The sequence below is a fragment of the Polistes dominula genome, unplaced genomic scaffold (assembly GCF_049000335.1).
Source record: "Polistes dominula isolate Pdom_NZ unplaced genomic scaffold, Pdom_raw_medaka contig_246, whole genome shotgun sequence".
NCBI lineage: Eukaryota > Metazoa > Arthropoda > Insecta > Hymenoptera > Vespidae > Polistes > Polistes dominula.
In genome coordinates this window covers 185004-210441 of record NW_028300928.1, presented here as the reverse complement: position 1 = coordinate 210441, position 25438 = coordinate 185004, and the positions used below count along the sequence as shown (strand labels likewise).

General features: G+C 38.1%; 3 protein-coding genes across 3 annotated transcripts in view; 1 reads left to right on the top strand and 2 right to left on the bottom strand.

Annotated features, from left to right (window-relative positions):
- The window catches only part of LOC149032920 (uncharacterized), a 164759-nt gene that overhangs the window by 96196 nt on the left and 43125 nt on the right, over positions 1–25438 (top strand). The gene's annotated exons all lie outside the window — the stretch shown is intronic.
- LOC107073527 (uncharacterized) lies at positions 12608–14290 on the bottom strand. Its single transcript, XM_015334216.1, has one exon. It carries the CDS (start codon positions 14288–14290, stop codon positions 12608–12610), a length of 1683 nt encoding a protein of 560 aa, XP_015189702.1.
- On the bottom strand, positions 18912–22109 carry LOC149032923 (uncharacterized). Its single transcript, XM_089171427.1, has one exon. The coding sequence runs from the start codon at positions 21559–21561 to the stop codon at positions 19288–19290; it is 2274 nt and encodes a 757-aa protein (XP_089027553.1). The 5' UTR covers positions 21562–22109; the 3' UTR covers positions 18912–19287.

Genomic DNA, 25438 nt, shown 5'->3' with positions numbered 1-25438 from the left:
ATCAAGCACGTGGCGTTGCCACGCGGGAAAATTATCGTTAACATGAAATAAATACAATGGAAAAATCTTATCTCTTGTCCGCTTCGCTTACGTTCTCTTTCACCTTTCGCACGCTTCGCTTATAGCGATCACAACCGTAAGGGTTGGGGTTTAGAATTCATTTACGTTAGGATGTCCCTTTGTTGTTCTAGGTGAATCCTTATGGTCCTTTGTTGTTCCTTGTGGCCTTCTATGGTCCTTAGGTGCTAAAGATATGTCCTCGTAGGAGTCCAGTGATGAAATAGGAAGAGTATCCAGTGTTCCCAGAGACTTAAGCCCGTCTGATCGGCACAGTGCCGTAAAATTATCGGGTTTACCGACAAATTATCGTACGTATAAATAAAATTTTTCAATTTAACTAATTGACTAAATTTTTATAATCTAAATGTTTTATTGGTAAATTCATTACTGTTGGAATTAAGTTATAAATTTTTTTATTGAAAAATGTAAAAAAAAATGAAGACTTCTGTGTTAAATAAATATTTATTACCTAGATAGGAACAGGTTACATATTACATTCAGTATAGCACTGACATTAGGCTAGTATGTTTTGAAATTGTAGATGTCGTTTTATTTTACTTTTAATTCGCTAATCGTAGAAGCCTTACGCTTTCTACCACCAGATTCAATACCATAATCCATCAACTGTAGGCGCGCAGGAAGTGATCCTTCAAGAATGTCCTGTTTTGATAAACGTGGACGTAGTAGATAAGGTAGTGAATCCCAACGCGTGTCGTGCTGTGAAGACGAACGATGTAAAACACCATCCGAGGTCGATAATATATCAGCCAACAATGCCCCGGTGCCACCAGACTGACCAGCCTTACACAAATCCTCATCCAAGGATTGAACACAATGTTGTTTAGCATCTATTCCCAGTCCAAATTGTTCATCCTCCCCATCTTCGACAGCATCAACTGCCATTTCGGAAATTGTCGGAGATTCAGCCCTGTATGAACGACTGGTGGGATTATAATCGTAGTTATACGATGGTCCCGCTTCTGGAGACCGATGACGTTGAGCCGGTTGTAGAGCAGCCTGTATTTCGGTGATAATAGAATAGAATGTTGGACATTGATTGTCATGAACCGTACACTTAATACAATCAAAATTATAACCTTTAGGAAAAGAAGCATCAAGATAAAATTCTTCATCACAAATTGTATCACGGAATATACATGATGGAGGGATTGTCCCATCAATATACGTCACATCTGAATCAGATAAACTTTCATACATTTCTTCTTCCTGTTGTCCAAGTATATTCCTACCACATGTGATGAATTCATGCTCACAAACATCAATATCATAATGTCTCAAAAGATATTTTGCAATTAGTTCTTTATTTCCATTACATTTGTCAAAGGCGTCCACTATTCCAAAAGAGTCGTCCAATTCTATTCGTTTAAATAAATGGTTTACTTGATCCAAGGTGGTCTAAGCCATAGTTGTGGAGATGATCTTCTGTTCTCTGGAACACGATAAAAGATTTTCACAAAATATAATGAATTGATAATGATATGAATGTTGGATCCCCCAGGTCTGGAACCAGAATCCTAAAAAATCGCTACTTGTTAATCTATTGGGTAATTTAATATTTAAATATGGTAATTAATCAAATGTAAAGAATGAGTTTCTAATTAATATTTGAATGAGTAAATTGAATACCGTTATTGCGCTTATTTGTACAGTCTTAAGAATTTTAATTATTAGCGTTTTGATCATATCAACACGATACTTCCAATGTAGTACGTTAGAGATCAGGTAAAATTTCTGCCCACTCAGTGGATAAACGTTAGGCTAAAAAAAAATGTAGTTGCTTCTGGAACTTAATTAGAAGGAAAACTTTCTAGAACGTATTCAAGGAAGTTTGCAGGTGTGACCTTACAAGGTGAATGAGTTGCCGAACCTTGGGTACGATAATTTTCTAAAAAGGGTACCGCAAGGGAGAACTCATACCGAACCTTGAATACGATGATTTTATGTAATATAGTCAGTAGAGACGACTTCTAGAATGTATTCAAGAAAGCTTGCAGGTTTGACCTTATAAGGTGAGGGAGTTGCCGAACCTTGGGTACGATGATTTTCTGGTCTAGAAGTCACTAGTAGTTGATGTTCTATGGATCAGATTCACATGTCACAACAAAGATGATTTTCTCAGACTCAGATATTATAGTCAAGATGATTTCCTCAGTTGCAAGAACCACAGCTAAGATGATTTCCTCAGTTGTAACAAACACAGCTAAGATGATGTTCTAAGAAGCAGGTTTCACAGGACACGTTTTGGAAGATGACAGACTGACAGCACTACATGTAACTGGCGAACTTCTAAAATCTTCGTCTTAAAACCTTCTTGAATGTGTACGATAACGTTCTTTAAAATAAAAGCGAATAAATATTAACGAAATGTAATTTAAAAAGTAACAAGTAAAGCACAAAAAGAGTAACACAATAACACAATTTTTCTTATTTAATGTAGAGAACAACTTTTTCACAACCGATATAGCAAAGAATGGGTTTTGCATCTGAAAACAACTAAAACAGCTGATTACGATCGTTCTTCTTAACATCTCAATTAGTTCGTAAGATGGCGTAAGTGCGTGAAGACGCTATTCTTCCCGCTCTGTAGGTTAGAAACCGTTTTTCTTTCTTTTCGTTTATCCTGATCGGAGTTAGTGCAACTAAAGTGCAATTTTTTAAAGTCTGATACCAAAACTTTATCGGCAACATTAAACATGCCACATAACAATCAACAACAAGCAGAATTTTACCAATTAAATTCTTCACAAATCAACCCAACTCATCATGAGGACACCAAGGATGTACGATCCGAAATGATCGTACGGTAATTAGCTATAGTTAAATCGCGCGCGTCCGATTTTATCGATTAGGATTCTACATCGATACTCATTGCGAGCATCGATCAACTACCAGTAACTATCGAAGCGCTCCTCTAGTTACCCCCACCTCTCGCATCCCCACTTCTCACTCCTAGTACATACGCCCTGCTGGGCCAGTACAAAAGGACATTATCTCATTCCATTATTGGACGTCTGTGAATATATATCGAAATCAAAGAAGTTAAGTCAAGTTAGTTAAGAAACGCAAGCGAAGCTAGCGAAAGGTGAGATCTTTCCATTGTATATTTCACATCTACGATATTTTCCCGCGTGGTAACACCACGTGGGGGACTGTCATTTTTATAATTAAATATCATCTAGGGTTTTTATTCCGCAAGGCTTTTCCCTGACGAGCCAATAAAAAAGGCATTGTTTCTTTGTTTGGCTCAACCACGTGTTCGATTAATTTCATTTTAATCCCTTCTTCCTCATTCCTAGCAACTAATAACCAGAGGACTTTTCATTGAAGAATCTTTTGGTCAAAACAATGGACATCATGGATACACACTTTGACCCACAGCACAGTCTTACTCCCCTTCAGAACGAGTTGCTATCACATCAAGATAACATGGCCGGATCGGGTGTACAAAATATTTTTCAACAATCCTACCACCAACATAACCTTTACCTTCAACCTGGTACCTCGCAGGTTAGCTCAGTACAAAAGCAGCAGCTCAACGGACTGAATTAGCACTAAATAACAGCCGTGCAATGAGTGGACACTAGTCAATAATAAAAAAAGACCTTGGCACACCAGCGACAGTAATACAACCCCAACAAATGTTGTGAAAAGGAGCTATTGGCTAAGTACCTCTGTTAAAACTTCAAATAGATTTCAACCCCTCAACACAGTAAACGATAGTAGTAGTAGTCATAATAATAATAATAATAGTAATAATAATAATAATAATAATAATAATAATAATAATAATATTAATACTATCTGGATGAGGGGCGCTGCCCGTTCCCGGATAACCGGCTGTGGCGCAGGGGAAGACTATGTCTAGGTCAAGGTGAGCACTGTCACTTACGTCAGTGTCTACCTGACCCCAAACTGTGACGCGGCGGAGTTCGGGAGAAAGGTAGCGGCCCTCGGGGACGGAATCAGGGAACTGCCTGGGGACCTGATAGTCGCTGGGGACTTCAACTCGAGAGCGATCAAGTGGGGCATGACAGCGACGAACAAACGAGGACGGCTGCTTCTGGAGATGGCCTCAAGGCTAGACCTAGAAGTAGCAAATACAGGAAGCACGCCGACGTACAGACGACTGGGATACAGTAACTCTATCCCAGACATGACAATGACTTCAGACAGACTGCTGACACAAGTAAGGCGATGGCGGGTGATCAAAGACTACACAGTCAGCGACCACCAGTACATCGCCTTTGAGGTAACAAGAAAGACAGCAACGGTACAGAAAAGACAACGACAACCTCCGCGGTGGAATACGAACAAAATCGACACACAAAGGCTTTCGGAGGAACTGGCGGCAACGCCGGCCCCGATCGCCAGCGTTCCCCCGGATCTGACCGGCCGGATCAGGGCGGAAAGACTTACAGACGAGACGGCTAAACTAACAGAAAGGCTGTTTGCAAGTACGATACCGAGAAAACACCTCAGACGAAACAGACAGCCACAATACTGGTGGACGGACGAAATCGCTGAACTGCGGAGGGGCTGTCTCGCAGCACGCAGAAGGGTTACAAGAGCCAAAGGCAGGCCTGAGAGGGAAGCACTTCAGGCTAAGTACAGAAAAGAACGAAAAAGACTGACTAACGCTATCCGAGACAGTAAGACGAAGTGTTGGAGGACGCTTTGCGAGGAGGTGGACCGCGACTCGTTGGGTGCCGGTTACAAGATAGTGACCGGCAAACTGGGGGCTCGAGAACCACCTGTACTCAAGGATGCGGAATCCATGCGACGCATCGTGGATGGAATCTTTCCAACACACCCGCTGCGAACAGAAACGACAGACGAAGACGGGACATCGCCGGTTGACGCCTTCACGGCTGAGGAGCTCTTCAGAGCGGCTAAGGCGGTGAAGGTAGGCAAGGCGCCGGGACAAGATGGAGGTTGTACGGCTGATGGTTAAACAGAGGCCGGACATCTTCCTTGACCTGTACAACACCTGCCTACAGACAGGGACTTTCAGCGAACGGTGGAAGGTGGCGAGGCTGATCCTTATCCCTAAGGGTAAGAGGGACCCCCAGCACGCCATCGGCCTACCAGCCGCTGAGCCTACTGGACACGACAGGAAAACTTTACGAATAGTTACTCAGACAAAGACTTACAGGGACGATAGAAGCTGGGGGAGGCCTCTCAGATCGCCAGTTCGGCTTCCGGAAGGGTCGGTCGACAATTGGTGCGATCTAAAGGGTCGTTGACACCTTCTGGGAAACAGACAGATATTGCCACGAAGCGCGACCCATCGTGTTGTTAGACGTTAAGAACGCCTTCAACTCGGCAAGGTGGGTGGACATCCAGCAAGCTCTTAAAAACGCTTTGGGGGTTCCACCGTACTTGCTTTGGGTGATGAAGGATTACCTACGAAACAGACGGCTGACGTACGAGACGACAGAAGGACACACGACGAGACAGATCACCGCTGAGGTTGCCCAAGGATCTATCCTCGGACCGGATTTTTGGAACGCGACCTATGACAGCCTGCCCAGACTGGAACTCCCGCTTGACGTATCTCTCGTCGCATACGCCGATGACGTAGCGGCGGTGATCGTGGAGCGGACCCCAGAGCTGGCGCAGTTAAAACTGAACTAGACAATAAGACGAATCGGACGTTGGATGACGGACCACGGACTGCAACTTGCGTCGGAAAAGACAGAACTGCTGATCCTCACAAGGAGACGCATACAGACGAGACTCCCCATGACGGTCGGGACAGAAATAATCGAGACCAGGGGGGATGTCAAGTATCTGGGGATAACCCTAGATACGAAGATGACCTTCTGGCCTCATATACAGAGGACAGCCCAGAAGGCGGCCGAAAGAGTAAAATCCTTAAGCCGCCTGATGGCAAACACGAACGGACCGAGAACTAGGAAACTGAGACCACTGATGTCGACAGCATACTCGATCCTTCTGTACGGGGCGGAAATCTGGGCAGATTCCCTGAAGACAAAGAAGTACTGCCACGCAATGATGACGATACAAAGACAGAGCGCGCTGAGGATCGCCTGCTCTTACCGGACGGTCTCTGCGCAGGCCGTTCTGGTCGTGGCAGGCGTGATTCCCATAGACCTTCTTGCTTTTGAGCGCAAGAGGATTTACGGAAGAAGCGCAGACACGAGACTACAGAACGCAACATCGACAGAAAGGGACAACACTATGCGCGCGTGGCAACAGCGCTGAACGGAAGAAAGAACAGGCAACTGGACAAGACGACTTATCAAGGACCTGAGACAGTGGACAAAACGAGACTTCGGGGACGTAAACTGTTACGTAACACAACTCCTGAAGGGACACGGGTACTTCAGACAATACCTCCACAGAATGAACAGAGTACGGACACCAAACTGCACATACTGTGGACACGAACGAGACGATGCGAAACATACTTTCTTTGCATGCGACCGCTGGACAGACCACAGACGGAGACTCGAAGCGACCGTGGGAGACATCACCCCTTACAACATCGTGGAAGTGATGCTCCACAGGAAAGACTGGTGGCAATTAGTTGCCACATATACGAAGACCATACTTAGACGGAAAAATGCGGACGGCTGCCTGACATGACGGACCTGACGCAAGACAACAGACCGAACGACACACAACACACAACAGACGAATACCAAAACGACACATGGACAAGACCCCCAACTAGAAGTAATACTAAAGTAATCTCTGGCTGGGGGGAGACGCGGACGACCACGCGGACAGAAGTGGATTTTCCCCTCGCCTGAACAACGAACGTCGAGGGGCGACCTTCGACTGCAGCGGCAGGGCCGACGCCTATGGTCTATAAAAGATTTGCCCTTACTTTTTACCACGAAAAAAAAATAATAATATTAACCCTTTCGCTACGGTGGGCCTCGCCGCGGAGTACCTCGTTTAGAACGGAGCGCCGTACCGAAAGTGGGAACATTAAGCGCGCGCAGTCTTTAGCATTCGGAGCCAAGACTTTTGTCTCAAAAACGACTTTGTGACATTACTTTTAGAAACAAAATGATTTGTGTTCATAATTTTTTCATGGATATATTTTTAAGTCACTACACCCGTCGTGTATAGGCGGCATCGTGTGACGGGTGACTATAGTCACCCGTCGTGTGCGGGTGTCGTTTTGTGGCGGGTGACTATAGTCACCCGTAGTAGTGAAAGAGTTATTACTGCCCCTATTAATCAAAACCCAGAAAGGCATGAGAAATCACAAGACCGTCAAGACAAAGCTCCACTCATATTTATAAGTAGAGTAGAATATATATCTCCGCTTAGAGAACTATTAAATCATATTGCCAAAGACGAGTACTTCTTTAAAATCATAACAAATAAGGAAATTAAAGTACAACCATACAACTCCATAAGCTACACTAAAATAGCAAAGGAACTAGAAGCAAAAGATACCTAATTTTACACTTTTCAATACAAAAGCCAAAAAAACTTCAAGGTGGTGTTGAGAGGACTCCACTCCTTTAGTAACCTGGACGAAATAAAATCTGAAATTGAAGCGAGTGGTCATAAAGTCGTTAGCATCACCAATATACGCAACAACAGGACGAGGAGTCCAACACCACTATTTTTTGTAGAGCTTCAACCACAAAATAATAACAAACTAATATATGATTTGAAACATTTACTACAAACCATTATCTCTGTAGAACAACCCTACAAAAAAAAAGGATATACCACAATGTACAAGATGCCAAGCGCATGGACACACCAAAAATTATTGCACGCGTATTCCCCATTGTGTTAAGTGTGAAGGAAAGCATCTGACAGAGCAATGTAATTGGGAAGATAGAAGCAACCAAGTGAAGTGCTGCAATTGTGGTGGAAATCATCCAGCCAGCTATAAAGGATGTGTAATCAGAAAACAACTAATTAACAAAATGTTCCCTAAATTAAGAGAACGTATAACTCACTCCACATATACCAGATCCAGCGAGGTACAACCAGGCAAAACCTATGCACAAGCATCAAGCAGCAACCACCATGTAACATATCACTCTCAACAAGATATACCAACTACCTCAAATGAATCTTCATCAACCTCACATAAGATGGAAAACATGACGATGTAGTTAATGACAAGCATGAACACAATGATAAACCTTCTAAATACAGTCATATCGAAATTAAGTTAATAACTAACATATCCTATAAAAATGGAATCTGGAATGCTAATGGACTGGTAAGCAAAAGCCAGGAATTACACACTTTCCTAATAGACAATGACATTGATATAATGCTAATATCAGAGACCCACTTCACAGATAAATCTTATCCTTAACTCTATAAATACACGCTATACAGTACTCAACACCCTAGTGGTGGTGCACATGGAGGAACAGCCATAGCTATCAAATCTAAAATAAAGCACCATGAAATTAAAAAATCCAATCTCGAGTACATTCAGGCAACCAGCGTTGTTGTAGAAGATTGGTAGGGTATCCTAACAATATCTGCAATTTATTGTCCCCTTAAACATGCATTTAAGGAAGATGATTTTACAAAATTCTTTAACACTCTGGGCTCAAGATTCATAGCTGCGGGTGACTACAATGCTAAACCTCCATGGTGGGGTTCTTGACTTTCAACTCCCACCCCAAGAGGAAAATAATTATATCAAGCCATCCAGAAAAACAAACTATATGTACTATCAACAGGAGAACCAACCTATTGGCCCACAGATCCACATAAAATACCAGACTTGTTAGATTTCTGTGTTATTAAAGGAATAAGCCAACATTATCTAGATATTAAATCGAGTCTAGATTTGTTCTCTGACCATACCCCCCTTATAGTAAATGTTTTTTTTCCAGCTTTATTGTAAAAAATGCACCTCCTACATTACACACCAGGAAAACAAATTGGGACACATATAGATGCCTACTAAATGAAAAAGTTAGCTGCAACATACTTCTAAAAACAGAAGAACAACTGGAGGCCGCCATTAAACACTTTACAGTCAGTATACAGGAGGCGGCATAGGAAGCAACACCTACAATTTCCAACAAAGAGACACCACTAGAAACCTCTGATTCTATTAAAAAGCTCATTGCTGAGAAAAGAAAACTGAGAAAACAGTGGCAACAGTCCAGAAATCCCGTTAATAAAACCAGACTTAACAGAGCTACAAGAAGACTGAAGAAATTGCTCCTGGAAGAAAGAGAATTAACTATCCAAAACTATGTTTAAAAATTAGCTCCAACTAAAGAAACAGATTATTCTCTCTGGAAAGCCACGAAGAAAATAAAAAATCCTCAAGTCAGTGTACCACCCATCAAAATCGATAACAACAAATGGGCAAGGAGTGATGCGGAAAAGGCAGCGGCTTTTGCAAACCATCTCAAAGAAGTTTTTCAACCCTTTCCACAAGAGCTATCGGCCGAAGAAGAAGAGGAAGTACATACGTATCTGTATGCAACAGAAGATTTACCTAGCCCCCATAAACCGTTTAGAGCAAGCGAAATCAGTCTGGTAATACACCAAGAAATCAGTATTAAAAAGGCTCCGGGAATTGATCTGATTACTGGTAAACTACTGCGTGAACTACCTGATAGATGCATAAGATTTCTTACAATAATATTTAATACTATTCTTCGTCTTAATTACTTTCCTATAGAATGGAAAATAGCCCAAATTATCCTAATACGAAAACCAGGTAAAGACCCTCAACATGTTACCTCATATAGGCCTATTAGTTTGCTCTCACATTTATTGAAAGTACTAGAAAAGCTACTTGTCAAAAGAATTAATGCACATTTAACTGTGAATTAGCTCATACCTGCACACGAATTTGGGTTCAGGAATAAGCACGCTACGATAGAGCAGGTACACAGATTAGTCCGTCAAATAAGCTTAAGTCTTGAGGAAAAAAAGTATTGCTCGGCTGTCTTTCTGGACGTCACTCAAGCCTTTGATAAAGTATGGCACCCAGGCTTATTATACAAACTTAAAAACCTTCTGTATGTGAAAGCTAGTTTATTAAATAATGATTTTTTCACAATTCCAAAAGATTTTATTAAAAAATATAATCTACCTTCAGATAAAGTTTCGTGTAAATATTTTAAAGATTTATTAGCGTTTCAAACAGAATCTGACTTTACCTTAACTCCAAAATTGCACGAAGAATATTTAGACAACTCCAAGCATTTCTTAAAAATGCGAGTAAGCGCCACAAAAAATGTTTTAAGTGAGGATGTCAGTTCAGCGTTTGAATTTTTATCTGGCGAGCTCAATTTACCTCACTTTAAAACATGTGCTTGGTTAACAAAATTTTTGGCAACTTGGTTTAAAATCATGACTTCTCGTAACAAGGGAATTGCTTTAGGTATAAAAGAGATAAAAAAGTACAATGAAACTGTTTCTTTTTTGAGAGAGAGCATTAAATTGTTTACAAACATTACTGTTGGTTTTGTACAGTATTGGAAACCTTTTCAAAAATCCGCGATTTTAGCAACGACATCTTTTTTGGAAATTTCAGAGTATTTAATAAAAAAGAGAGACTACTAGTATATATTAGGATCTAGATTCACTCAAGATTGTATTGAAAATACATTTTGTCTAATGAGAATGAAGCATCAAATCCCAACTTGCTGCAATTTAAAAATAACATAAAGCTAATCACTATAGGCCAATGTCAGCGAGACGTTAGAAGTGGAAATTACGAGGAAGATGATAGAAAGTTTTTCTCAGAATTTTTAGACAGCTTCAAAAATGCAAAAAAAAGTATTAGAGAAAGTGATAGTTCTAATGAAAATAGCGATTTGAAACGTGTATCATTATCTTTACCTTCATCTTCAGTAGTTTTTTTCTCAGCTATTGATTTGAATGCTATATATTATATTGCGGGATATATAGTTAACAGCATTCTAACGAAAACCAAAACATATTGTGATAAATGTTCGGATAGTATAGGCTCGCGTAAGCCAATTACGTATTACTATACTACACTTACTAGAATGAGACACGTAACTGATAAAGATAGAATATTTTTTGTTCACATTAAAAGTTTTAACTTTTTTTCAAGTATGAAAAGAATTTTTCGAATGCAATACAAATATGTCTGTAATGATGTAAAAGAAGGCGTGCAAAAATACTTTATAAATAAATTCGAGGAACTTGATTTTACGACTACAAAATGTCACAATCTGAAAAAGAGGATCAATAATAGGTACTCTCTGTTTAGATTGCGAAGTGCATCGCGTAGGTATAATCGCAAAAATTTACAAAATTTTAAGCAAACAAATCTCAGTTCGAGTAAAACTATGACCATGTACCACATTAAAAAATAAAAATATGTTAAAATAAATCTATTTTTTAATTGTTTTATATATTTGTCTTATTATTATTATTGTTATTTAATTATTTCTCTCCGATTTCTCGGGCATATTAGCGTGTCGGACAGGCCTTTTGCCAGGTCTGACAGCTTTAATCTTCAGAGTTTAGGAAGGCTCTGGTTATGTTGCATGTTTTTAATATAACCGCCTTTTGTATTTCTTGGTGTATGTTTGGGTCTAGTTGTAGTTGTGTGAGATGTGATTTAAAATTTTTTGGTGTAATTCCTGCTGCTGATTTGATGAAAGGGATGATGTGTACCTTTTTTTGTTTCCATATTCTGTGTATTTCTTGTGCAAGTGGTGTGTATTTTTCTATTTTTTCTCTGTATTTCTGTGCAATGTTGATGTCGTTTGGTACTGAGATGTCTATTAGGTATGTTGTTTTGTCTTCTTTGTTTGTAAATGTGATGTCCGGTCTGTTGTGTTTTACTGTTTTGTTGGTGTGTATTTGTAGTATGGTGTTGTAGTGTTCTCCAGTTTGTATTTGTTCACAATTGCTTTATGTATGATTTTTGCTGCGGAGTTGTGTCTTTCCGTATATTCGGTGTTTGCTAGTATTTTACAACCCCCTGTTATGTGTTCTATTGTTTCGGGTACTAATTTGCATTTCCGGCATTTGTCATCTTGTATGTTTATGTCTTTTATTATGTACTTGAGGTAGTTTTTTGTTGAGATTACCTGATCTTGTATTGCAATTAGGAATCCTTCGGTTTCTGGGAAGAGGTTTCCTTTTTTTAGCAATTCGTATGTGTCGTTTTTTTTTTATGTTTTCGTCTGTAGTGATGTAGTAGTGTTTTCCGTGTAATTGTTTTGTGGCCCATGCGTTTATTTTGCTTTTTGTGTGGTCTATGTCGTTATAGTTATCTATGTCTGTATTGTTTGTCGATAGATTTAGTGGTGTGTGGTTTTTGTCGGCTTTCGTTATTGCTTTATGTAGTTGTGTTTCTTTTGTGTGGAAGTATTTACGTAAGTTTTTTATTTGTCTATTGTGTAACGCTTTTATGTCCCTTATTCCCCTACCACCTTCTTCTCTGCTTATTGTTAATCTTTCTACACATGATTTTGGGTGTAGTTTAGTGACTTTGTTATTCTATTGGTGTCATCTAAGTCTGTGTTTGACCAATTGATGATTCCGAAGGAATATGTAAGGACTGTTATTGCGTATGGTTTATTGCTTTGACGAGGTTTTTTGAGTTTAGTTTAGTTTTAAGTATTTTTGTGAGTCTTTGATTGTATTGTTTTTGTAAGTATTTTTTAATTTCTGTGTGATTTATCTTGGTATTTTGTTCGAAGCCGAGGTATTTGTATGTTTCGTGTTTTTCTAAGTTTTGTAGTGTTTCGTTCTGTAATGTTCTTTGTGTATCGTCTGTGATCCATTGTCCTCTTTCGATATGTGTTGTTTTGCATTTGTCTATTCCGAATTGCATTTTTATGTCGGATGTGAAGTTTTCTGTGATTTTTAAAAGTGTATTTAACTGTGTTTCTGTTGCTGCGTATAGTTTTCTGTCGTCTACATACATTAAGTGGTTTATTGTGTACTGCGTTTGTCTGATATTTCTGATTTGGAATCCATATTTACTATTGTTTAATATTGTGGATAATGGGTTTAGGCACATGTTGAACCATAAGGCACTTAGTGTATCTCCTTGGAAGATGCCCTTTTTAATTTTTATTTCTTCCGTTCTTATTGTATCCGTTGGTGTTTTTAGTATGATTCTGGTTCTCCATGTTGACATGGTGTGTTTTAGGAATTGTTGTGTATGTTTGTTTATTTTGTATATTTTTAGAATTTCTATAAGCCATGTATGTGGTGGTACTGAGTCAAAGGCTTTTTTGTAGTCTATATAGCATGTGTGTAGGTTTCGTTGCTGCTTTTTTGCTTGGTTCATTATTATACTGTCTATGATAAGTTGTTCTTTACATCCTTGGCTATTTCTTCTGCATCCTTTTTGTTCTTCTGAGATTATATTGTTTTTTGTGAGGTGTGTATCAATTTGTCGGCATATTGTACTTGTTATTATTTTATATAGTGTTGGTAGGCACGTAATGGGTCTATAGTTTGCTGAGTTTTCAGTGTTTTGATTTTTGGGTTTAGTGAAAGTGATCCCTTCGGTTAGGAACCTCGGGAGTTCTTGGGGGTCCTCTATTATCTTATTTATCTGCTGTGTTAGGTATGGATGTGTAGTTGTAAATTTCTTGTACCAGAAGTTTTGTATGTGATCTGGTTCTGGGTGTTTCCAATTATGTGTGCTGCGTATTGTTTTTTTTAGCTCGTCTTCCGTTATTCTGTATTCGGCTTGTTCTGGCATGTCTTCATATTTCTGTTTCTCGTCTGTTATCCATGTTGCGTGTGTGTTGTGTTCAGTTGTGTTTGACCATATCTGTGTCCAGAAAGTGGTTATTTCTTTTTTAGTTGGTTGTATGGATCCTATTTCTTGTTCTGTGTTTAGTTTTCTGTAGAATGTTCTTTCACTGTTTAAGAATGTTGTGTTTTCGATTTTCCTCTTATATGATTCGTTATATCTTTTGAGTCTTGCTGCATATACGGCAAGTTTTTGTTTGTGCGTGTCCAGCAGCTGGTTGACTGTGTAATTGTTATTATTTATGTCCAAGAGTGTGTTGATGTATTTTGTTATGTTTTTTGACATATTACCTTTTATTGCTTGTTTTAGTCTACCTATGTCTTTCCTTATGGTGTGTATTTTTTGTTCAACTCGGATTTGCCATTTTGGTTTTTTATGATAATTTATGGTTTTTTGTTGGTTGTTTGGTGTCTCTTCTGGTATTTGTTGTTTATTCTGTTGTGTTGTTGTGATAGCTGCTGCATATATCATCATGTGTATGGTTGTATTGTCGTATTTTCGTTTATGTGTTGTGCTAATGCGTTGTTTATGATGTTTATTAGATGTGTTGTGTCTTTTTTGTATATTAGTTTTGGTATTCTATTCTTTTAGTGGGGTCGCTGTTTTTCCAGATTATTAGGTTGGTTTCTAGTGCTCTTTGGATCTCTATTGTATCGTTTTGATTCGTGTTTTCGTGTATCTGTCTTTCTCGTGTCTCTTGTGTGGTGTTGTGTTGTTGGGTGTTCCTGTTTGTTGTTGGTTGTGTTTCGTCGCTTATTTCGCGTTCTGGGTTTTGGTGTTGCTGGTCTTGTTTTGTGGGGTGTATGTTCGTTGTGTCTTGGGTTGTTGGTTTGCTTAGTTCGTGTGCTACTGCTTCTTTGATTATTTGTAATTCATTGGCGGGTATTCTGTTGTTTATAAGAATTGTTCGTTTTTGATCTATTATTCTTTGTTCTGTTATGTGTGGTTCTAGTTCTGGGTATCGTGTTGTGAAAAGACTGCGCATTTCTGTTCTATATCCTGAATCTATCGTTTCTATTTTTGTGGCGATGTAATAGCAACGCATGACGGTTCTGTTCATTTCATCTGACTATTTTATGCGTTGTCTCTGTTTGCCAGCTTTGGTGGTTGCAGAATGTGTCTGCAAAGCATCCATTGCTGGGTTTGTGGTGTTTTGTGTTGAGTGGTGTTGTTCTTGTGTTCTGTTTGTATTTCTGCTTTCATTATCGGTTTCGGCTGTCTCATTTTCGGTTTTCCCGACAATGTCCCGCCTGTTCGGACTATTGTCACCGATGGTCTGTATGCTGCTGTGCCCAGCATCGGCTCCAGGCATGCCCGTGCGTTCCCCAGGAAGCGGTTTTTTTCCGAGGCGTTTTTTACTTCTTGTCTCCATTTTATTTGGGGGGGGGGGGTTTCTTTTAGTCGCCTTATACGACAGGCAGAAAATACCTTGGGTCTATTCTTCCCCGGAACCCATACGGGGTTTATTATTATTATTATTATTAATATAATATATATAGTAGATAATTATATTTATCAAAATTGTATAAATTCCTACAAATTGTTTTAAAATTTCAAAATACTGCCTTTTAAAAAATCAAACTTAATTAAGTATTTCTTATTGAATTTATAATAATTTTTTTGTCTAACCTATTCTATTTTAAGGTAGTACCCCCCTGTGAAGACCGAAATTTTAATGCTTTTTCAGGAATTTTTTTGAATAGGAAAATAAATTGCGATCGTTTTGAAATTTTTATATGTTTCTATCAGTATCTTAAACTATACAAAAAATATTTTTTTAACCTAATTTTGACAAGATTTGTCCCTTTTTTTAACGTCAAATTGGAGTCCCCCAATTCAATTTGCGGAAGCATAGAGCCTTTGTAGACGTCTGAAACAAAAAAACTGAAAATACTTATTATTCTTTAGGCTTAATTGTAGACATGATACCAACAATATGTATATTTTTTTCAAATAAAAACAAAATGATGGACGTATGAAAAAATATTTTCAAAATCGGTACTTTTTCTTACCTTTAATTGTTTAAAGATATATATTTATTATTAAAAAATAAAAGATTTTTAAGGTACCAGTCATCAAAATATATGTAACGAATAACTAATAAAATTTTTAGCCTAATCAGTTCTATAGTTTTTAGTGAGTGCTTCCGCAAAATTTCAAAAACGTGGTTTCGAGAAAAACGCGTTTAAAGTTTTAGGAACAGATTTTTTATAAAAATATTATATTTACATTAATCTGCTATGCCTGGTGCATAGAGTAGTCCTTCAGCTTCCTTATAATTATCATTTTCAGCAGCTTTGAGAGCCCTACGTAAGGTTCTGGCCTCTTTAGAGTTAGCTTCTGAAGTTTTCTCCGCTCTCAAAATACGAGCATTATCAACGGTGTCGATGTAGTTTCTGGCTGTTTGTCCAATGTATTTCACGTATTTCATACCATAACGCTTCTCAGAACGTTTGAACATTTCAGAAACACCGTCGACCTCCATTTTGCCACTGCTATCCTCGTGATTTGCTTTGCATTCATTTTTGTGATCTTCGTATAAGCTTTCAGCTTTGATGTGGTCTTTGGTTGATAAATACTGACATTATTTACATATGCTTGATTTGACTATCACATCAATTATTTTATTTGAAAATTTGCCTATCAACGACACACCTAACAGAGAGGAAATGGAGGCAACAAAAGAGAAAGCGTTCTGAGCAGCTGCTTCTGACGCGCAGGTATACTTTTATACACATTACGACGCGCTCCCTACTTTCAACTATAAATTTGAGAATACTGTAAATATCGGTCTGAAATTTTTAGAGCATATTTTTGAAATGTTTTTCTTACGAAATATGTAAAAAAAAAAAAAAAAAAAAATTTTTTAAACCTGACACAGGGGGGTACTATTTTAATGCTTCCTTTGCTTACTCCTTGCAGGAAATTTCCATCTCTAATACGTATCATTTGATTTGATCTAAGGGTTTCATATTCTACAAACCAGTCCTTATTGTGAGTCATGTGTTCAGTTACTCCCGAATCCATGTACCATAATGTCCACTATCTTGTTTTGTTTGCTGTAAAGAAGCAAGTGCCCCACTTATGAGAGCATCTCCTCCTACCTGACCTTTTGACGTAGTTGTATTATGGAGCGACATTCTCTTGCCCTATGTCCGGGTCTCCCACACTTATGGCATTTCCCAGGTTTGCAGTTACTTTTATACTGCTTATTTTGATTTTGCAGATTCTTTTTGCCATATTTGTTGTTTTGACAGTGACGTTTTGAGTAAAGACCCGACATTAAAGCGTTTTTGTTGCTTTTTTCCCTCTGATTCAGACGCATTTCCTCTATTGATAATCTCGATATTAGATTTTCCTTTGTGCGTTGGTCTTCTGGTGTAGATTCCCAAGCACTCATGAAATGGTCAAAGCCTTCTGGATAAGTTAAAAGAATCTTTGTCATCAACATCTTATCAGATATACTCGTACTCATGAGGTTCAGTCTGTGTGCTATATCCTCCAGCTTCGATACGTGTGTTGCTATATCATCCTCTGAACGTTTAGTGATCGTATACCATTGTTGCTGTAAAGCATGTATCCTAGTTTTCGATCTTCTTTTGTAAACCGCAACAAGTTTATCCCACATGCTTTTTGAATTATCACAATTAATGATATGCATCATACCCTGTTCAGAAATTGTAGTAGCAATTATCTTCTGTGCGATAGCATTTGCCTTGCACCATGCGGCTTTGTTCTTCTCATATTCTCTTCTGGCTTCTGCGCTTGCATCCAAAGCTTCTAGTGCCGCTTTACCATTTACAACATCCCAGCTATTACAAGACTTTGACAAAATTGTAACTTGGAATTTCCAGAGATTCCAATTATCACCACCTTCCAATTTTTTTATCCTTGCTAATTCGTGCTGCATATTTACGACTTATAAGGCTATCTTTCACTTTTGAACTAAGGCTGGAATTTCCTTAAAGCAAACAAAAATATATAAAAATTAAATCTTCAAGCACACACTAGGCCCATAACCTGTTAATTTATATGGTTATCTAATATATAATATTCTCGTGTCACAGTTTTCGTTGCCATACTCCTCCGAAACGGCTTGACCGATTTTGATGAAATTTTTTGTGCTTATCCGGTATCTATGAGAATCGGCCAACTTCTATTTTTCATCCCCCTAAATGTTAGGGGTAGTCCACCCCTAAACTTTTTTTTTCATTTTTTAGACAAAATTTTTAATTTCTATTTTTTTATGATACAACATACAAAAATACATACAATCCTTAATTTTCACCCTTCTACGATCAACCCTTATTTTTTAATAGCCATTTTAGTAATTTAATCATTTTTCCTCTCCGGTCGAAAACTGATCAATCGTCATTTAATTAGTTATCCCCGCCAGATGTCTACAGGTGTCACTTCTGACCCAGTAAACAGCACGGAGTAGGGATGAGAACGAAGCCGGTCTCCTTTCTTTCTCACTCCCTACACAGTTGTCGGCCATCATTATTGTTTATGCATCAAGTGTAATAGTAACGTTGACAATTATTATTTTGCTATCTCAGTGTAACTCTCATATTAACTTTTAATCATTCCTATTTTATCAATAATAATTAAATTATCAATTTTGAGTGTATTTTGCACGATTAGTTAATCAAGTGATTTTATAACCTCAAAAGTACTCAACACGTTACACGAGCTTCCAATAACAACGGATTTTGTGTTGTAAGTATACTTTTATATATATATATATATATGTAGGGAAATCAATTGTTCTGTATCCGGCTAAGGATATCTAATTCCCCCATGTTGCCGACACTACTTGAGATATAAAAGATACTCTTTATTCTCACAAATTATTGCTTATTACAATTACAATTACCCTTACAATAACAATTACAATAACACTTCGCAACTTTTCGCACTCACTCAGACCTCACAGAATCACTACTCACTCGCTACTCTCTACTCACTATTCTCACTCGCTCTCGTCACTCGGTTCTCTCCACGCTACTCTCTCGGAAAAACCACAGCAACAAACCCCTGATGCGTGACCGTCCTCTCCTTATGAGGTTTCTCCCCCACCCCGCATGTTCCTTTGGACCCACACCGACTAACACACACAACCTCTCGGACCCTTGGACTCACACAGATTTACACACACAACCTTTTCGATTTTCAACACACCCCACACTCGCCCCCCCTGAAAAAGGATATCTGGCCTCAGATATTCGTTCCTCCTTGTCGACACAACAGTTCACGCTACACATCCATACTCGCATACTTTTCTCGCTTCGCGTTCTTCGACTCTCACCCACATAATACATATCTAATTCATTCAATCGCTCGCAACTTACAATAAAACCGTACGAAGTCTTACACAACTACACAATGCTACTATTATTATTAATAAATCGAATTAATCATGCAAAAACTTATAATACTACGCAAACAAAAATTGTCAATCAAATATTAACTCAAGAAAAACGAAAATTACTACTAAGGCTACCAACAGTTTTATTCTTCAGTGCTTTCACCCACTTTGTACTACGTAAAAGCCATTCCGCAATGTTTTGCCTATTTTTATTTCTCACTACTACTTCAGGGGACAAAGTAATAGCACTAGTATACCCTCCACCCTTGTCCTTAGCGCCACCTTTCTTATCACCGCTTCCAGGAGCTTTTCTGTTTTCATCCCAATACTTGTCAATATCATTATTACTAGCACTTTTCTTACTAGCAGAAGAATCCTCCTTACGCTTACTGGATGTTTTCTTAGTTGGACTTCTCCTTGCGGGCTTCTTTTCCTCTTCCCTTTCTTCTTCCTCTGCATCTTCTTTCTCTTCATCCTCTCCGTCATCCGATCCTTCACTGGCGGCCTTGTTCCTCTCCTTTTCGCCGTCTTGATTTTTTTGTAAACACTGTATGACTAAATCATCTACTTCCTCTTTCCTTGCTGTGAGATCGACATCTAATTTTTTTTCTATCCGTTGTCGTACTTTCTCCGTTAACATTGTAATGAAGTCTGCATCTTTTAAAATCGCGGTGACTTCCCTACGAACCTCGTCCCTCGAGATATCAGTCATGGCAGTTTTCCCCGTCATGCGTACTGCCACCGATGAAACCACGCTCTCCTCAACTTTAGAGGCTTCTAAATAAGATTGACCTACGCGGCCCTCTGAGTCGCAAACATTTACGTTATATACGTTTGGTAGATCACCATCCGTTGGTTGCGTTTTACTCGAACGCCCGACCTCAATGTCTCCAGAGTCTACCACCAATCTCACACCTTTTAGGAAATTTTCCCCTAAGACAAGATCATGTCGCACACACGAATCAGATACCAAATGTATTTTAGTGTCATACGCTTCCCCGTCAACCTCGATAGTGGCCGTAAAATGACCTAGCGTTTTAAACAATTCTGAACCCACACCCCTGAAACTGACGCGTTCGTTTATTATTCGCGGAGCTCCAATATCAGCGTAGGCGCTTTCCCTTATTAACGTCATCTGGCTGCCCGTATCTATCAGCGCAGGAATTTCCGCATTGTTTATCGTAACAACCTTTTTCACATATTGTTTATCTGCCGAGGAATCCTCACCGACCCGAACTATCGTCACCGATGGTGCCCTTTTGGGACACCCAGCAGAAATGTGCCCGAAACCCTGGCAGTTGTAACATCTCATGCCCTTCTCCCTCGACGGACAGAATGCCGCTCGATGTCCTCTCTCTCCGCAATTGTGACAGCCGTCGAAGACTCGTTGTTGTCCACCCGGTCTTTGCTGCCCCACCATTCCCATAGGTCTGCGCCATGTTGACTCTCCTTCGGCTCCTTCCGGTCCCCTCCGTGCCCGTTTAGCCTCGGGCCCCGTCGGCAGCTGTATCTTCTCAAATGCAGTGAACAGTTCGGATCTGTCCCGGAATACCCTGATCCTCGCCGTGTTCTGCAACGTCGTGTCAGGGATTCCGTCGATCAGATATTCGATCAGTTCTTCCTCACTTACGGACGCACAGTTCCCCAGGATCACCTTATCATGGTAATATTCACTGAAGCGTTCACCATGCTTCCACCGTCGTCGCATAAACTCCCTTTTCCTATCGACGCAAGAAGGGAGATGTCGAAACATCTTCCTTATTTCGTATAGCAGTTCATCGTTCGTCATGTCTGCATACTCCGCTCTCGAGTGAAACCACTCTGCAGCTTTCCCTTTTAACCGTAGCCTAAACAGTACTGTCGCTTCTCCGTCAGATAAATGGTGTATCCTTTTTAAGGCAAGGAACTGCCGTTCCCAGTGATCGTAGGGAGTCTCGCCGTAGTAATAGCTCAGCATCTCCGCGACCGTCGTCAACCCTATCTGCGGGCGACTTAATTCCTCGCGCCTCATCGCGATTGCATCGCGTCCAACCGAAACCCTTCTCTCGACCGGAACAGTCGGTAATTGCCGAGAGAGCTCCTCCATCTTCTGCTGCAACTGTTTTATCTCCTGACGAAGCAAACTTTCTCGATCCTCGGCGCTCGTAGCTGCGCCGCAGAGGGCAGCACCGTAGTTCTTATCTTTCCTCGAAAAGATTGCACGTGCTTCATCCTGAAGCTCCTCTCCCGAATTTCTTGAAACTCGCCCACTGCTTACCTCAATGTCCATTAGCCTTGAAACCAACTTCGCTTTCGAGCCTACCGTGGGTTGGTTCAATTCCCGAAGCCGCTCTTTAAGCTGCATCACCGTTAATTCACCGTATGAATTGGTATCCATTTTCAAGCTCAAGATTCCACTTTAAAATCACAGCTATCTCTATATCTTCTGTATCTCCGAAGCACCGGACTTTTGGTGTAAATCCCGGCTGAGCCCCCAATTTGTAGGGAAATCAATTGTTCTGTATCCGGCTAAGGATATCTAATTCCCCCGTGTTGCCGACACTACTTGAGATATAAAAGATACTCTTTATTCTCACAAATTATTGCTTATTACAATTACAATTACCCTTACAATAACAATTACAATAACACTTCGCAACTTTTCGCACTCACTCAGACCTCACAGAATCACTACTCACTCGCTACTCTCTACTCACTATTCTCACTCGCTCTCGTCACTCGGTTCTCTCCACGCTACTCTCTCGGAAAAACCACAACAACAAACCCCTGATGCGTGACCGTCCTCTCCTTATGAGGTTTCTCCCCCACCCCGCATGTTCCAAACGCACCCGGACCTTTGGACCCACACCGACTAACACACACAACCTCTCGGACCCTTGGACTCACACAGATTTACACACACAACCTCTTCAATTTTCAACAGACCCCACATATATATATATATATATATATATATATATATATATATATATATATATATATATATATATATATATATATATATATTATATGGGTAAACCATCCAGTTTGTTTGTGTTAGCTAAAGATGGACTAACAAAAAATATTGTTCACGCTATAGCATTAAGAGATTGATATTGTTTAATAGTGTTACTGTCGTAATTGTTTAATTAATGATATATAATTTTAAGGAATAAATAATAATAACTTAAAAATAATGTTTGCCTTTTGTTATTTTTATATTCCCTCATCGTTCACAGCGCTCCATGCTTATTTCACGCATATACCACATTCTTACATACATACAATATACACATTCTAACATACATACATACTTACATTAAGTAAGCTATTTTTTGTCTACACTAGAAATTAATAGGAAATTATTTATATGGCAAAACAACGTTTGCCGGGTCACCTAGTGACTTATAAAAATGGAAGGATTTCTTTCATTAAAACAGATATATTTATTGCACACGTGTAACATTATGAAAGTAAGGAGAAGAAGTAAAGACAAAAGAAAAATGAATAGCATGGACACCAACTTATCTCTAAAAAAAACAAAAAACGGAAGTAACTAAAATAATATCAACTTAATAAATTCAATTAAACCACCATTACATCTTTGGTCCCTAGCATTAACCTATCATATAACAGTTATAAACTATATCAACATTGCTCAACAAATATAAATTAAATTGACATAACATACGCAATTTTTATCTAGTAAAAACACATTTTTCATATTATCTTATTATTTAAAGTTAAAAAATAATCCCATTGTCAATTATGTCTGTATTATTAAAAATAATAAAGGCTGTAATTAATATTAAAGATATTTCAATTTTAAATAAATTTCTGGTGCTCTGAGTAATGCAAAGTGATTTTTAAAAAAATATTTACGTTTTTATAGTGAACAAGTCTATGGCAAAACCATATAGAGTAGTTTTTTTTATTAAATAAGACTTGTATTCGGAAATTCTAAGCAATTGGTTTCTGTATTGCGATGAACCTTAAAGAAAAAAGACGAAGTGTCAATAGCCATCTTTTGTTAAAAATCTACAGCAATTGTTAAAACATAGAGTCGAACCAAATGATGATTAGCCTATTCATGAAATAACCATTTTAAGATATTGTGGTAAATAATAAAATTATTAGACCTGTTAATTAAAAATTACAAAATAATTACGTAATAATGGAAAATTGCATAATTATTTTAATCATTTCTATTTAGATACTCTGGCTGCAGCAAGAAAAGCTGCCAAAGATTCGGAATATGAGTCAACGACCGAAAAACCATTGGGAAGAGGATTTAGATCGAAGCGACTTACTGCTGCTGCTGTTAATTCAAAATACAGCAAGGTATCTGATAATTCTGATGAAGACGGCGATGATAGGACAATTAAACCAGGTAAGAAAAAATTATATTTTGTGTACCTTTATTTACCGAAAAAATTGTGCAATATTACATCCCGGTCTCGCTTTACAGCTTCTCCAATGCCTACGATCCCTACAATTGAAGATCAGAGAAAGACTCCCCTTGTTCCAAAAATATCATCGTCTGTGCGTAAAATGAGTGAAACTAATGATTATCAATTCATTATGCAATAACATTTTGAAGACGAGTCAAGAACCACTGGATCTCGATGCTATAAGAATAATGGAAATGATGATCCACCCGACTATGAAAATTATGATGATGACTACAATCGCTACAATGTACTTAATGGTATTATTATTTCTTTAAAATGTTTACACCTTTTGTATAATACTTAAAAATAGGTATATAATTTTAATGTATACATGTATAAAGTTTTCGTATTCACAATTCATAAACAGAAAATATCGTCTTAGTTACTTCATGTTTTTAGCTTCTTGAATATTAATGGATTAAAAGGTGTAAACATTTTAAAGAAATAATAATACCATTAAGTACATTGTAGCGATTGTAGTCATCATCATAATTTTCATAGTCGGGTGGATCATCATTTCCATTATTCTTATAGCATCGAGATCCAGTGGTTCTTGACTCGTCTTCAAAATGTTATTGCATAATGAATTGATAATCATTAGTTTCACTCATTTTACGCACAGACGATGATATTTTTGGAACAAGGGGAGTCTTTCTCTGATCTTCAATTGTAGGGATCGTAGGCATTGGAGAAGCTGTAAAGCGAGACCGGGATGTAATATTGCACAATTTTTTCGGTAAATAAAGGTACACAAAATATAATTTTTTCTTACCTGGTTTAATTGTCCTATCATCGCCGTCTTCATCAGAATTATCAGATACCTTGCTGTATTTTGAATTAACAGCAGCAGCAGTAAGTCGCTTCGATCTAAATCCTCTTCCCAATGGTTTTTCGGTCGTTGACTCATAGTCCGAATCTTTGGCAGCTTTTCTTGCTGCAGCCAGAGTATCTAAATAGAAATGATTAAAATAATTATGCAATTTTCCATTATTACGTAATTATTTTGTAATTTTTAATTAACAGGTCTAAAAATTTTATTATTTACCACAATATCTTAAAATGGTTATTTCATGAATAGGCTAATCATCATTTGGTTCGACTCTATGTTTTAACAATTGCTGTAGATTTTTAACAAAAGATGGCTATTGACACTTCGTCTTTTTTCTTTAAGGTTCATCGCAATACAGAAACCAATTGCTTAGAATTTCCGAATGCAAGTCTTATTTAATAAAAAAAAACTACTCTATATGGTTTTGCCATAGACTTGTTCACTATAAAAACGTAAATATTTTTTTAAAAATCACTTTGCATTACTCAGAGCACCAGAAATTTATTTAAAATTGAAATATCTTTAATATTAATTACAGCCTTTATTATTTTTAATAATACAGACATAATTGACAATGGGATTATTTTTTAACTTTAAATAATAAGATAATATGAAAAATGTGTTTTTACTAGATAAAAATTGCGTATTTTATGTCAATTTAATTTATATTTGTTGAGCAATGTTGATTTAGTTTATAACTGTTATATGATAGGTTAATGCTAGGGACCAAAGATGTAATGGTGGTTTAATTGAATTTATTAAGTTGATATTATTTTAGTTACTTCCGTTTTTTGTTTTTCTTAGAGATAAGTTGGTGTCCATGCTATTCATTTTTCTTTTGTCTTTACTTCTTCTCCTTACTTTCATAATGTTACACGTGTGCAATAAATATATCTGTTTTAATGAAAGAAATCCTTCCATTTTTATAAGTCATAACACTATAAATTAACAGGTTATGGGCCTAGTGTGTGCTTGAAGATTTAATTTTTATATAT